The 15,147-nt window shown below is 39.0% G+C and overlaps 1 protein-coding gene across 3 annotated transcripts in view; it reads left to right on the top strand.

Annotated features, from left to right (window-relative positions):
* Positions 1-14,220, top strand: part of LARS1 (leucyl-tRNA synthetase 1) — a 61,914-nt gene extending 47,694 nt beyond the window's left edge. For all 3 annotated transcript variants that reach the window (XM_070739368.1, XM_070739367.1, XM_070739369.1), the window contains 3 exons: positions 365-460; positions 5,838-5,970; positions 13,836-14,220. In XM_070739368.1, coding sequence (XP_070595469.1) covers positions 365-460; positions 5,838-5,970; positions 13,836-14,041 — 435 coding nt within the window. In that variant the 3' untranslated portion in view covers positions 14,042-14,220. The remainder of the gene's footprint in view (positions 1-364; positions 461-5,837; positions 5,971-13,835) is intronic.
* The last annotated feature ends 927 nt before the right edge of the window (positions 14,221-15,147 follow it).

Genomic DNA, 15,147 nt, shown 5'->3' with positions numbered 1-15,147 from the left:
ATATCTTTTTAATGAGATTTGAACAGTTACTTTGAAGAAAGTAAAGGCTTTTATGTGTGGGAAAAATAATGGAATGTTGGAATCTGTGTGCAATAGTTACTAAACCAATCAAACATCCCATGACTTTGAAACTGCCAAACTTGTTCAAAGTGGAACTTTTCCTCGCTCAGACCTCTAAACATGAGATACATTTAAATCTATAAAGAAAAAGAATCAAAGCTGTGGAATTTTTTAAAATAAGAACTCGTTAGTTAATCACAAACATGATTTTATTTAACAATGAAACTCTCTGATACAATTGAATTTCCTTATTAATCTATTTGAACTAATTTTTTGAAAACAATTTCCCCATTTTCTTCTAAAGCTGGAACATATAGAATTAAAATTTGCCTCTGAAGGAGATGAGAAAATAAAAGAAGATTGCTGCCCTGGAAAGCCATTCTGCGTATTCAGAGTAGAAGTAAGTTTGGTTTTGCATTAAAGGTTTGTGTCCTTCTCCACTTGTGCCCATTTTTGGAATGGGAGGTCTATTGTCAGACACTCCTAGTTACCTCTTGATTGCACTATTGTTGTGTCTACATGGGACTGTCCTTGAAGAGTATCTAGGCCCTTGACGGCAAACCTATGGCACACGTGCCACAGGTGGCACGGAGAGCCATATTGGAGGGCACGTGAGACTTTGCCCTGAGTTAACTCCAGCGCACACGCGCGCGCTGGCCAACTGATTTTCGGTCTTGGGAAAGACCGTTTTGCCCTCTAGATCAGCGTTTCCCAACCTTGGCAACTTGAAGATATTTGGACTTCAATTCCCAGAATTCCCCAGCCAGCGAATGCTGGCTGGGGAATTCTGGGAGTTGAAGTCCAGATATCTTCAAGTTGCCAAGGTTGGGAAACACTGCTCTAGATGCTTCAGAGAAGCTTCCCTGAAGCCCCAGAGGCAAAAAAATTGCCCAAACCGGAAGTTCAAAAAAACCCACTTCTGTTTTGCCGTTGTGCTCATTTTTGCACTCTGAATAGTTCAGGAAAGCTTCCTGAAGCCCCAGAGTGCAAAAACCAGCACAACGGCCAAACCGGACGTGTATTTTCCAAACTTTCAGTTTGCCCGTTGTGCTGTTTTTTGCACTCCGGAGCTTCAGGAAGCTTCCCTGAATCCTCCAAAGTGCAAAAAACGGCATAACGGCACACTGGAAGTGCATTTTCCGAAATTCTGCTTTGCCCTTTGTGCTTTTTTTTCCCCCCCACTCTGGAGCTTTAGGAAACTTTCCTGAACCTTCCTGAGTGCAAAAAAACAAAAAAAAAAGCACAATGGCAAACCAGAAGTGCGTTTCTTTGAATTTCCAGTTTGCCCATTTGGGCATTTTTTTTCATGTACCGGGCTTCAGTAAGACCTATGCGCATGCACGGGGGACAACACATGGTGGTGTGTGCATGAATGGGGGGAGGGAAGGGGTGTGGGCATGTCACATATGCTAGCATACCCACCCACCCACCCCCTTTTGGCACTCGAACTAAAAAAAGGTTCGCCATCACTGATCTAGGCACTTCAGCTGGTGCTAAATGCATGGACAATTAGGTATGCTCCCCAAACTGCAGACATTATACCTCTGCTGCATAAGTTGCAATGTTTGCCAGTTTGCTTACAGATCCAATTTAAGGTACAGGATCATGTTGTGGCTCCTGTCAGCTCTAGGGAGTTTCATCAAGTGGCATCTAAGAGGAAAGCCTTTTGTGCTAAATATATTTTGATTCTGTGACTCTTTTATACCCTTTTATCTCCTACGACTCTATAAGATAAAAGGGTCTACAAATGTGATAAATAATAATAAAATAAAATAAAATCCTAGCGGGTAAATTTCAATCTGGAAGTCATCATAGAACATGATTAAACATGCCTGGGATAAACATATATCCATCCTAAGATAAAATACAGGAAATAGTATAAGGCCAGACTAGATGGACCAAGATGTCTTTTTCTGCTGTCAATCTTCTATGTTTTGATGTTTCTATGATGGTAGTTAAGGCTAAGGCTGCTCCTGAAGTTTACTTAAGTATCTGTTTTTGGTTATTATAGAAAGTTGCTGCTTCCTACTTATATCCATGGAATTTACTAGAAGTCTCTGAGAACTGAGCCTCCCTTGAAAGAGTCACCACCCCTTGAATTAAATATTTCTCTTGTCCAATTGTGTCGTTCTGTACCGAGATTGCTTTGTGTAAGGCTTGACCAATGAGAAGTGATTATAGAACACATCTATAGTGTATAAAGACTAGAAGATGAGGCAGATTATCTGTATATTCTTACTTGGTCAATTATTAATAGTAATAGTGCATTGGGGCTTTTTCTGTTCTTGCTATAGTACTATTACTTTCATTAATGTTCTATTTTAATTGTGAATGTTGTCTGGATAATAACATTCCTAGACTAAAAAGAATACAAGTGACAACTCTAAGCATAATGAGGAGATTCAGATGTTTTCTGTGTTTATATACTGTATTCTGTCCTAGCTCAACAGTAACTGCTTGCAACATCCGTGTTCTATCACAATATTTAGTTTTGCTTTGCCCGGCCACCCGCCGCTCGCCGCTCGCCCGCCCTTCGCCCGGCCACCCGCTGTTCGCCCGCCGCTCGCCCGCCCTTCGCCCTTCGCCCGGGAAGTTCGCCAGGAGTCAGCGGAGAAGCGGTGCGCCTGTTTTAAAACGATCGGAGCCGGCCTGGGAGGGCTTTCCAGCAACCCCCGAGCCCCCAACCCGGGCTCGGGGGTTGCTGGAAAGCCCCCCCAGGCCGGCTCCGATCATTTTAAAACAGGCGCGCTGCTTCTCCGCTGACTCCTAAAGCGGGGAAGTTCGCCAGGAGTCAGCAGAGAAGCGGCGCGCCTGTTTTAAAACGATCGGAGCCGGCCTGGGGGATCGGAGCCGGCCTGGGGGGATCGGAGCTGGCCTGGGGGGGCTTTCCCTTTCAGGGCGGGTGAGCGGCGGGCGCGGCAGCAGCGAGGAGTTTGCGTGGGCGGCGGGGAAACCCCAATCTTCGGCTCCTCGCTGCTGGGAAGTAAAAACACCATCTGCGCATGCGCAGATGGTGTTTTTACTTCCGCAGCGCTACTTCGCGAAAACCCGCTCGTTGCGGGGGGTCCTGGAACGGAACCCCCGCAATGATCGGGGGATCACTGTATATTGAATGAAAATGCTGGAATATTACTGAACAGCATAAACTCGACCCCCTGTTTCAGGACACACGGCATATTACTTATTGTGCAGGTAGAAAGACTGAGCATTTGGCTGTATTAATTATCTTTTTGTGACAGCTTTGGTCAAGGCTATTGAATTTCTTACATGTGCCTTATTTTTGAATTGGATTCAGTGACAGTTTCTTTTAATAAGAAGACTCTGTGCTTCAATCAAATGGGCAGATTTAACTGTTAAGTTAGAGAATAGTTTAGGAACCTGGAACTGCAATCTGATGCATGTCAAAAGCTTGGGCATGATAGAAGCCCTGGCAGGAAATTTGACAGCTTGAAACAAAATGACGATGAATCACAATTTGCAGTATGGGAAATAAAATCTTGTTAGAGAAATGAAGGGTGAAGCTTTTTTTACTTACTGCACAAGTTATGTTTATTTACTATTATATACATTAACTTATTTATTGTATCTCCTAGAGCTTCATCAGTGTACTGTTCTTACAATCTTGTGATTTTCCTGATGTGTTTTCATTCTGCTCTATTATTATAACTGAGTTCTCTCCCTGATATTCTGATTTCATTGTTGGCCCAAATGCCCTAGTTGATTCCAACCGATTCCCAACAAGTTTTAACCACTGCAGTTTTCTTTTTCTTTTGTATTTTAATACTAGATTTTAGATTATTTTTCCCCCTCTTTTTGTTCCGTAGCAACTTAATTCAATCTCTTTTGTGTAGCAGTTTTAACCTACTTCCTTTGCCCACCAATTCACTCTGTTATCTGTATTATTCTATTTTCTCTGTTAGCCTTACTTATTATTATTATCCATATTAAGATCCCCTCCAGCAGTTTCCCTTGATTTGACTGTCATCTTGTTCTCATCTCATAATTTATGACAGCTGTATGTCTTGTCCTGGACATGACTCACTGATTCTGGTGTTAGCATCCACATTAGGGTTCCTTCTCCCCTTTGTCCCTTATTCTGGTGCTGCTCTTGGCTGCTTTGGCTTCTGGTATGACGGTCATTTGCTGAAGGTGGGGAAGGGCAACTACCCTTTTTCTTCTACCCCAGTCTTGCCACTCTAAATGTCTTCTCTTGGGACCCAGACCATCACTTCTAACTATCCTGTTCCTTTGGGTTACCAATCACGTCTCTTCCTTTGCACCATTCGGCCATTTCATTGTCTTTTTAGTTATAATTTTATTAAAAGTTTTAATTTTAATGAAAATTAAAGGAAAAAATTAATACAAAACAAAATAGAATAAAAAGGACAAAAAGAACAATGAAGAAAGGAAAAAGCTAAAGTACAAAAAGATAAAAATGGCAGAAGAAAAATAGTAAAGAAAGAAAAAAAAGATATAAAGGAGTGCCTGTGATTTCCTTTACAGCAATTATACATACAATTGTACAATTATCTTTTTCTCTAAAGCATGGGCGTCCATCACTTTGGCTTGGTTCACATTGAGTGAAGAGGAATTGTTTTCACCTGCATACTTATTAGTTCGATTTCTAAGCCGTCCTTCTCAAGAACTAAGGGCTGCTTACAATATAAATAATATATAAAAACGCATTAGAAACATATATAAACTATATAATACAATTTTATAATGCAAAATGACATAATAACATTAAAAGTTAATAGAATAGAGTAGAGTAGAGTAGAATAGAATAGAATAGAATTTTATTGGCCCAGTGTAACACAAAGAATATGCTCTCAGTGTATATAAAAGAAAAGATAAGTTCATCAAGAATCATAAGGTATAACATTTGTGGGGCTACATTACTAGCTGTGGGCTGGTGGTTAGACACATCTATTCTAAAGATATATTATTACACTCTCTTTTCTATAATAAATCTTATTGTCAACTCAAAACTATACATCATAAATTCATTTCCCCCTGTTTTATGCAAGAAGTACATAAGGGGTTTCCAGTCAATGTTTAAAATGTGGATATTGGCTTTTTTGTAATCAAACAAGTCATTTTGGCCACCTCAGGAAGTTCTGTCATCTCTACCAACCATTTCTCTGTTGTAGGTATTGCCAGTTCTTTCCATCTTTGTCTGTACAATAATCTTGTTGCCTCATCAAGAGTTCTATCACTTTTTTCCTCACTGTTTATCTATCAGTTCTGTAATAATATCACCACCACAAGAGCATACCTGAATATAATGCAGAACATGGGAAATCTGACAACTGTGTCAGTAATGAGTGCAGATAATTTATAACAACATAGAATAAATTATTCTTGTATGGTAAAATGAGCCGGGGTGGCGCAGCAGGTAGAGTGCTGTACTGCAGGCCACTGAAGCTGACTTGTAGATCTGAAGGTCAGCGGTTCAAATCTCATCACCGGCTCAAGGTTGACTCAGCCTTCCATCCTTCCGAGGTGGGTAAAATGAGGACCCGGATTGTGGGGGCAATAACCTAGCTCTGTTTTTAAAAAAAGTGCTATTGCTAACATGTTGTAAGCTGCCCTGAGTCTAAGGAGAAGGGCGGCATAAAAATCTAATAAATAAATAAATAAATAAATAAATGGTAAGGTATGTGTAGCACAAATGGATGCCAGCCTTATTGATAGGTATAAACCTATGTATTGTCGATCCCCAGTTGACTTTGAAAATTCCAGGCAAAACAGTGATTGAATTTTTTTTTTCTTTACAGCCTGGTGTGTCTGTCTGTTTAATAAACCCTCAACCAGCAAATGGGCACTTTTCTACAAAGATTGAAGTCAGACAAGGAGATGGCCGAGATGCAATAATAAGACGGTTAATGAAGATGAACAGAGGAATCAAAGGTAAGATGTAGACTCAGGTTCAAGTAGACTCAGGGCAGTAGAGAAGAAGCTGGTAACTACAGGCCAGTTAGCTTGACATCAGTTGTCGTTAAAATGATGGAGACTCTACTGAAAAAGAGGATAAATCAGCACCTAAAAAACAATAAATTATTGGACCCAAATCAGCATGGCTTTACTGAAGGCAAATCATGTCAGACTAATCTCATTGATTTCTTTGACTATGTCACAAAGGTGTTGGATGAAGGTGGTGCCGTGGATATTGCCTACCTGGACTTCAGCAAAGCCTTTGATACGGTTCCACATAAAGAGCTGATAGATAAATTAGTGAAGATTGGACTTAATCCCTGGATAGTTCAATGGATTTGCAGCTGGCTGAAGCATAGACACCAGAGGGTTGTTGTGAATGGCGAGTATTCTGAGCAGAGTCAGGTTACAAGCGGTGTGCCACAAGGGTCTGTTCTGGGTCCTATTCTTTTTAATATGTTTGTGAGTGACATAGGGGAAGGTCTGGTAGGGAAGGTTTGCCTATTTGCCGATGACTCTAAAGTGTGCAATAGGGTTGATATTCCTGGAGGTGTCGGCAATATGGTAAATGATTTAGCTTTACTAGATAAATGGTCAAAGCAATGGAAACTGCAGTTTAATGTTTCCAAATGTAAAATAATGCACTTGGGGAAAAGGAATCCTCAATCTGACTATTGTATTGGCAGTTCTGTGTTAGCAAATACTTCAAAAGAAAAGGATTTAGGCGTAGTGATTTCTGACAGTCTCAAAATGGGTGAACAGTGCAGTCAGGCAGTAGGGAAAGCAAGTAGGATGCTTGGCTGCATAGCTAGAGGTATAACAAGCAGGAAGAGGGAGATTATGATCCCGCTATATAGAATGCTGGTGAGACCACATTTGGAATACTGTGTTCAGTTCTGGAGACCTCACTTACAAAAAGATATTGACAAAATTGAACGGGTCCAAAGACGGGCTACAAGAATGGTGGAAGGTCTTAAGTATAAAACGTATCAGGAAAGACTTAATGAACTCAATCTGTATAGTCTGGAGGACAGAAGGAAAAGGGGGGACATGATCGAAACATTTAAATATATTAAAGGGTTAAATAAGGTCCAGGAGGGAAGTGTTTTTAATAGGAAAGTGAACACAAGAACAAGGGGACACAATCTGAGGTTAGTTGGGGGAAAGATCAAAAGCAACATGAGAAAATATTATTTTACTGAAAGAGTAGTAGATCCTTGGAACAAACTTCCAGCAGACGTGGTAGATAAATCCACAGTAACTGAATTTAAACATGCCTGGGATAAACATATATCCATCCTAAGATAAAATACAGAAAATAGTATAAGGGCAGACTAGATGGACCATGGGGTCTTTTTCTGCCGTCAGACTTCTATTTCGGACAGATTTTAGAATTTTTTAGAAGAAATAGAAAACTATTCTGGTCTCCACAAGCCTATAGCACTGTATCTAGATCTCTTGTCTAAGACCAGAACTGAAACTCAATAAATAAACATGGTGAGTAATAATCTAAATGGTTGCTAAGGGAATGGGAAATTGCAATTTAGGGGTTTAAAGTGTTAAGGGAAGGCTTGTGATACTGTTCATAACCCAAAATAGTGTATTTACTTCCGCATCTCTACTTCACGGAAATTCGACTTGAAGGAGTTTGTGTTGAGGTTCTGAAACTTAGAGGAGGCTAGTTTTAAAACTCCAGAGGTGCAATTGGTACTACTGGTGATAATTACTGGCTTTCACCAGATTTATAATTTCAGTGTGAGTGATGCATTAATTTAGTTGTATGTGTCTTGAGTCATTGATTCCTACTCATTTCATACTTTTTCAATGAATGAACCTTTGAGCCTTATCTTTCTGGAGGTATAATGCTAGAGGTGGCAAGCATTCTCTCTATTTCAAAGCAGTAGGCCATAATGCCTTGCAATGTTAAGGAACTGAAGCAAATGGACTTCCTTACTCAATAGCCAGAAATGATACTCAGTGTTGTGGTGAAAAAGTAGTTCTTTCTAACTTGCCAAAAGGAAATTAAGTTAGTAGAAGCCAAATATGTCAAATTTAATGATGAAACCACATTAGTAATTTTAGACTATACAAAGCAAAGCTGTAATTTTCAAATAGAAAATGCTTCCAAATCAGTGTTGTAACAAGAATTGTCTTGAATTTCTGATTATGGAAATTTCTTTATTACCATTACATTATTTTCCTTATTCTAAAGCTTACATTTGGATACATGTGCCTCAAGAGAGACTGAAACAAAAATGCATGTTAACATCAGCATGATTATTAAATGCTGCTAATCCCAGTAAAAATATTAAGAAGGGTTTTTATAAAGGTACTTCAGTTTAGGAAATCTCTGTGGTGAAAAAGATGCAGTGGCAGATGGACAGTTCTGACTGACAATAAATTTATACGGTGAGTGGTGAGGCAATATAGTGTAGGGGTTATGATGCCAGCCCAGCATGCGGAGATCTGGGTTCTAGTCCACCTTTAGCTACAGAAGCTCACATAGTGATTTGGGGTGAGTCAAATCAGCTCATCCTACCTCACAGCCTTATTGTTTGTTGTAAGATAGGGAAAGGAGAGGGAAGTTTGACTCCTTGGGCAGCTGAACAAAAAAGAAAAATAGAAACCTAACAAATAAACAATCCGATAAATGTTTGTGGGGCATATAATCATGTTTTGCTGAAGCTGATGTTCTATCATATCAGCTCAATGATGAGTGATTAATGCTTCCTCTTCAAAATTTTTAGTCCTAGGACGGGAAAAGGAAAGTTCATGACACTGTCTACATAGGTCTCTTCTTTTTTACTGCAAAGATTCTTTTCTAAGAACGCAGATTGTTAAACTTTAGATTTTTAAGTTAATTCCACACTCTCCTTCATAAACTGAATGTTTGAATTCTTACCATTAATCAGTAAAAGCCTTTCTTGGTAAGAATTGTAATCTTTTATTTAAACTCACCGAGTTTTGAGCCTGAACTACAGTTGCTGTGCTGAAGATAATTGACAGAGCTCCCTTTAACAAGGAGATATTGTCCTGTTTGCTCTGTGATTTTGTTGATCCCAGCAAACTTTTTATATTAGAACGATAATTTATCTTCTCATCACCTCAGCTGTTTGTGTGTTTTGATCTTAGGGAAAGGGACAATTTTCATATTTCGAGGTGAATCTGTTTTCTTGAAAAACAGTTGAGGGGGGGGGGGTTATATAACTTGTCTTGCCAGATGAAAGCAGTACAACACATTTCAAACTTGGGCAGGCAATTATGAGAGATCCACAACCAGACTGTTTTGAAGTGAATGGAAAGCCATTGAGACTAAATCAGTAATTCTTCTGAATGGTTGTTTCAGAAGATGTTATGGCTAGGCAGGCACTTAAAAAAATGATAAAAGGGAGCTGTGAACTTAGAAAGGCTTAAAATAGCAGACTCATTAGGAAAATTTTGTTTAGCAATTCTTTGAAAAGTGGCTTGTATGTTTGAAAAGATTTCTTTCTTTTCAAAAACAAAAAAAGGCATTGTACCTTATGACAAAACAGATAATTTAGCTGCTTTTATTGGAACATTTTCTGGTTTTATGGAAAGAATAGTATCAAACAGTTTGTAATAGCTCCTTCCTTTCCCCTTCACAATAGCATATAAAATAATATCACCAGTAAAACCATTACTTGATTTTTGTCTAAACTTTCCCTCTAATATATTTACTAGAAATAAAGAAATGAAATACAGTACAGTGGAACCCCGACATAAGAGCTGCTCGACTTAAGAGCTACTCGAGATAAGAGCTGGGAGAGGAGAGACATTTTTTTATTTTATTTTATTTATTACTTGGATTTGTATGCCGCCCCTCTCCGCGATACGAGCCGAGAAGAGCCGGGCTGGCTTACTTTCCTTCCTTCCCGCGCTGATGCAGAGCCACTCGAACAAAGCGTCGCGCCCCTCTGATGCTTTCGGCGGCTTCCGAAGCGACGCTGGGCTCTTTTGCCGCCAAAAGCGTCAGGGGGGCGTGACGCTTTGTTCGAGTGGCTCTGCATCAGCGCGGGAAGGAAGGAAAGTAAGCCAGCCCGGCTCTTCTCGGCTCGTATCCCGGCACTTGGTGAGTGGAGAGGCGGTCGCCTCCCCTGCCGCCCCACTCTGGGGGTCCTTGGCTTCTGCTGGGGGTGGGGGGATCCGAACGCTGTTTTGAATTTCACATTCCGAGTGGCCCAAACGCCAAAGGCGAACTTCCGCACCTCAGGAGTTAGCTCGCAAACGGCGCGGCTGTTTTAAAACATCGCTGCCGGCCTGGGGGGGGGGAGAGGGAAAGGGGGGAGAGGGGGGAGAGAAAGAGAGAGGGAGAGAGAGAAAGAGAGAGGGAAAGGGGGGGAGAGGGGGGAGAGAAAGAGAGAGGGAAAGGGGGGGGAGAGGGGGGAGAGAAAGAGAGAGGGATAGAAAGAGAGAGAGAGTGAGAGATGCTCAGTGAGCCTTTCTTTGAAGTTGCCTTTCTTTCTTTCTTTCTTTCTCTCTCTCTTTCTTTTTCTCTCTTGCTCTCTTGCTCTTTCATTCTTTTTTCTTTCTCTTTCTTTCTTTCTTTCTCTTTCTTTCTTTCTTTCTTTCTCTTTCTTTCTTTCTTTCTCTTGCTTTCTCTCCTTCCTTCCCTCCTTCCATTTCTTTCATTCTCCCTCTCTATTTTTATTTCTCTTTCATTTTCTTTCTTTCTCTCTTGCTTGCTTTCTTTCTTGCTCTTTTTCTTTCTCTCTTTTACCTTCCCTTCCTCTATTTCTTGCTTTCCTTTTCCTTCCTCCCTTCTTTCCTCCCTCTACAGGATTGGGTGGCAGTGAAGTTACTCTCCCCTTTCATAAGTTTCCTTGCTTCCTTCCTCTGTTCCTGTCCCTTCACCCTTTCTTCCTTCCTTCCTTTCTTCCTTCCTTCCTTTCTTTCCTTCCTTCCTTCCTTTCCTCCCTCCATTTCTTGCTTTCCTTTTCCTTCCTCCCTTCTTTCCTCCCTCTACAGGATTGGGTGGCAGTGAAGTTGAATAAATAACTACAGTTTAATGAATAAAAATAAAAGTTTGCCATGTTGATTGTTTTGGGTAAAAAGAGGAAGGGAAGGAAAGCTCTCAGCTTATCATCTTATTAATAAGTAAAGTTACATTTATTCTTGCAATGTCTTTTTGCATAATTTAGACTAACTTTGTGAGTTTTTTGAGGGCTGGAACCAATTAAAATTATTTACATTAATTCCTATGGGGAAAAGTCGTTCGAGATAAGAGCTGCTCGACTTAAGAGCGCAGGTCCGGAACGAATTAAACTCGTATCTCGAGGTACCACTGTACTAAAAAAGAGCCTTAGAGAGTTTTGTAAATGAGAGTTTAGCTTCCAGAGAAGTAACTCCTTACAATTTGTTATAGTTGCTGTTAGATTTTCCTAAAACAGTCTGAAATTCTTTGCCTCCAGCTCTAACTATTTTTAAATGGGATAATTTTAAAGTGACATCTTGCTATTTTTTTCAGACTATTGGACTATTTAATAGTATTTCACCAAAATAGATACTTGCTGTTAAGAATCCCTTAAAGTAAAGCCATTTGGGATTGATTATGATCTAAAATTATAACAATGAAGAGAAAGGAGGGGTTTGATGGAGGGTTTGCTTATTTTTTGTGATTGTTGTCAACCCTGCACATATTTATTCAGTGCAGCTTCAAGTATATGCATATAGATTTTTCTTGGTTGTAATATATCAGAAAAAACAATATCATACAAGGTGACTTTTAAAATCAGTTGTTGTAACAGGATTTGGACATGTTTCACATGTGTTTTTTAAAGAGAAACTTAATTAACATCACAATGTTGGAAAGAGATATTTAAGCCAATACTCAGTTTACAACCTTTTATCTAATGGAGATAAAGATTTATCTAATTAATAAAATACGAACTACTAATAAATGGTCTAATTAATTGTCGAATTAATTAGATTTAACGGATGTTCAGTCTCTGCAGGAAAATATCTTGTGAAATGTATATGCTCAAATAGAAAATTAGCCTGGTGAGAGTCAATATAGGATTGCCAGGGAAAAGGAAATATGCCAGTACAGTATATGTAACCATCATGAACAAAAGATAGATTGAAATGGGACAAAGACTAACGAGTAGAAAGGGAATGTGTAGTTCTTTAGATTAGATTTTCCTGGTGTGTAGATTAGAGTTGCTTATGTACAGTTTTCAACTTCTTTCCCAGTAGGAGGTAAGTGATTCCATTGAGATTCATAAAATTAAAAGGGGGTTATTCAGGCCTTTGAATCCAATCTCCTATGTAGGTCAGGGATTTAAATTAATGTATCTTCTGTGTTTGTCTATATTCTACTTGTATATATCCAGTGAAGGGCAATCCATCACCTATCTGAGTAATTGTTTCCATTATCAAACTGCATTTATTGTAGGGAGGATTTTTTTGCAAACAATATAGAATAAAGTTCTGACTTTGTGTGACATCCATTCAGTTTTTTGAAAACCGCTATCATCTCTCTCCACACCCATGGTTAAATATTCTAAACTCCTTCAATCTCTCTCCATGGGATTTTTTTTTTTGTCCTTTGATCATTGCTTTTCTCTGAATCTATTTAAATTACTCTGAATCCTTTTTAATGTGTGGTGCCCAGAACTTAAATACGGTACTATGATTGAATCAGACTCATGTAAAAGAAGTGGAACCATTTCCCCTATAATTTGGAAATGACATTGATTCACCCTAATATTGATTTTTTTTGTCCCAGCAACATCATATTGCTGATTTGTATTCAGTTTTGCAGGCAAGATCTTTTTCACAAGTACTGTCACCGAGCTAATAAGTATTTGATTTTTAAGTGTAGAACCTTGCATTTCATTCTGTAATTTTCAGTTAATTCCTCTAATATTTAAAAAGCATTTTGAAATCTATTTTTGTCTTTTAGCAACACCATCCAATTTAGTGTTACCTGGAAATATATTAAGTAATTCCTCTATTTTTTCCCCATCTAAGTCATTAATAAACACAGGTAAAGATATTAAGATAATGTCTTGGTAATGATGAGGAGGAAGTGACACTTCTCAAGGACTAGTCAGCAACCTGAGTGAGCAGATGAGAGACTTCTTTGTGAAGGGCCCATTTAAAATGACCGCTGATAAACAAGGAGCACAATTTAAGGAAGAGGTTCATATTTCTAAAACATTGCATTAAAAATAGCAGTGAAGAAAATTTAGTTCTTTAAAAATGTTCTGTTGCGTTAACATACAGACGGTAATTGGTTAATTCATTCGACGACTTACTGAAATACCATTAAAATCTACATTCCACTAAACATCATTAAAACAATTAAACGTCTTTTTGGGAATTCCTCAAATCCCTTCTGGAGTCAGTGCTTACTTAGTAATTGCTCCTGGAACTTTAGCTTGACACAGAGCTGCAGTGTATCTTAAGAGGGGTGGAATTGTGGGTAAAACTCTGCCTCCTTATGTAAACATGATTTGCAAGTCTAATAGAACATTCAGGGAACTCAAAGCCTTCATACATCTCTGTCTGGATGGAAAAATGGAGATACTTCTCTAGGTGATTCTGCTGAATGAGTCACATCTTTAATCAAATATCATGGGTATCTCACTCCTCTCTTGTCTTTTAATTAAGCTTTAGTTCTGAAGGGTTTCTTCATCTATCTTTTAAAGCAATGGGCCCAAAGAGCACAATGTAAGCCTGTATCAAGGCACTCTTTCAGGAAGCTCGGAAACAACAACAACAGCTTATATATTTTTGTTATGTCTTTTGCATCAGCCTTCTTCTGATTTGTATATTGACTTTGCCTCACTTACAATTATGCCTTTAAATTCTTTCTTCAGATCTTTCCAAAGTAAAATTAATGCGATTTGACGACCCTCTCCGAGGACCCCGACGTGTTCCGGTGCTTGGAAAGGAAGATGCTGAGAAGTCCCCAATTTTAGATGAAGCTGTCTTTCAAATAGACCTAGCTCAAAAGCGGGTCCGGCTCACTGAGAATGGACAGACAACTGATATTGGAGATACATTGGTCTATTTAGTTAATTAGATTTTGCAAGTGTTGGGTTAATCAGTGTTGAATCTTTAATCAACCTGGATGCTTTTCAGACTCTTGGTAAATTCAGGCAAACTTAACTTTAAGGGGCAGGGCGAAATGTACATTTGCATGGAGATCAATCTGCAGTTTTTAAAATGTGGATAACAATAAATCTATTTTCCTTGCCTGAGGCTTTTCTTGAGAATGTCCTTCCTAATTCAAGCCAAGAGACAGAGGTTTTTTTAAAGAAAAATAATGCTTATGTAACTTGACACGCACGTGCAATATTGGCTCTTATAATAGCAATACTGGACTATTTATACATAGTGGAAATATTGATATGTCAGAAGTGAAGTCACCCTGGTCTTTATTTAGAGTTGGCCATCCTTTTGAGAGAAGGCGATCCCAGTAACTGGGTGTGTGACACCCTTGAGAGCAGAAAAAGTAACATGATTCTAAAAATTTCCCCAGAGTTTTGCTTCCATTTGAATTTTCCATTTGGACTTGCATGGATCAAGTGTTTCATTCAGTCAGCATACCGTGAGGGGAAGGGAAAAAATTGGAACTCTGTAGAGTCAGACGTCACTTCAAGTGAAGCAGGCCCTTTGTTTTCCTTTATACCAGCCTTCTCCAGTTTAATGAGCTCTCTTATGTTTTGGTCTACCTTCCATTGATATTAATTAATATAGCAATAGCACTTAGATTTATATATCATTTAATAATGCTTTACAACGCTTTGTAAGCGGTTTACAGAATTGGCATATTGCCCCTCACAACCTGGGTCCTTATTTTACCAACCTTAGAAGGATGGAAAGATGAGTCAACCTTGAGCCCCATCCATCAGGATTGAACTCTTGGCAATGAGCTGAATTAGTCTGCAATATAGTACAGTCTAATCATTCTAATCTAAAGGTGAAATGACAAGGAATATTGGGAGAAAATACTGGTGTTTGTCTGAGAAGTCTTTGGAATCATGAAATCCCGTGCCAGTTATATGATGTATTTCATTTAGTTCTCTTGTTGATCGCCTTCAGTCTGAGTTACTGCTGTAAGAATCTTACATTTAGCCAGTTGTAAGCTTTACAAAGGAGAAAATTCACATGCTGAAGAGAAATGAT

The sequence above is a fragment of the Erythrolamprus reginae genome, chromosome 2 (genome assembly GCF_031021105.1).
Source record: "Erythrolamprus reginae isolate rEryReg1 chromosome 2, rEryReg1.hap1, whole genome shotgun sequence".
Classification (NCBI taxonomy): domain Eukaryota; kingdom Metazoa; phylum Chordata; class Lepidosauria; order Squamata; family Dipsadidae; genus Erythrolamprus; species Erythrolamprus reginae.
This window is presented reverse-complemented; position numbering and strand designations above follow the sequence as displayed.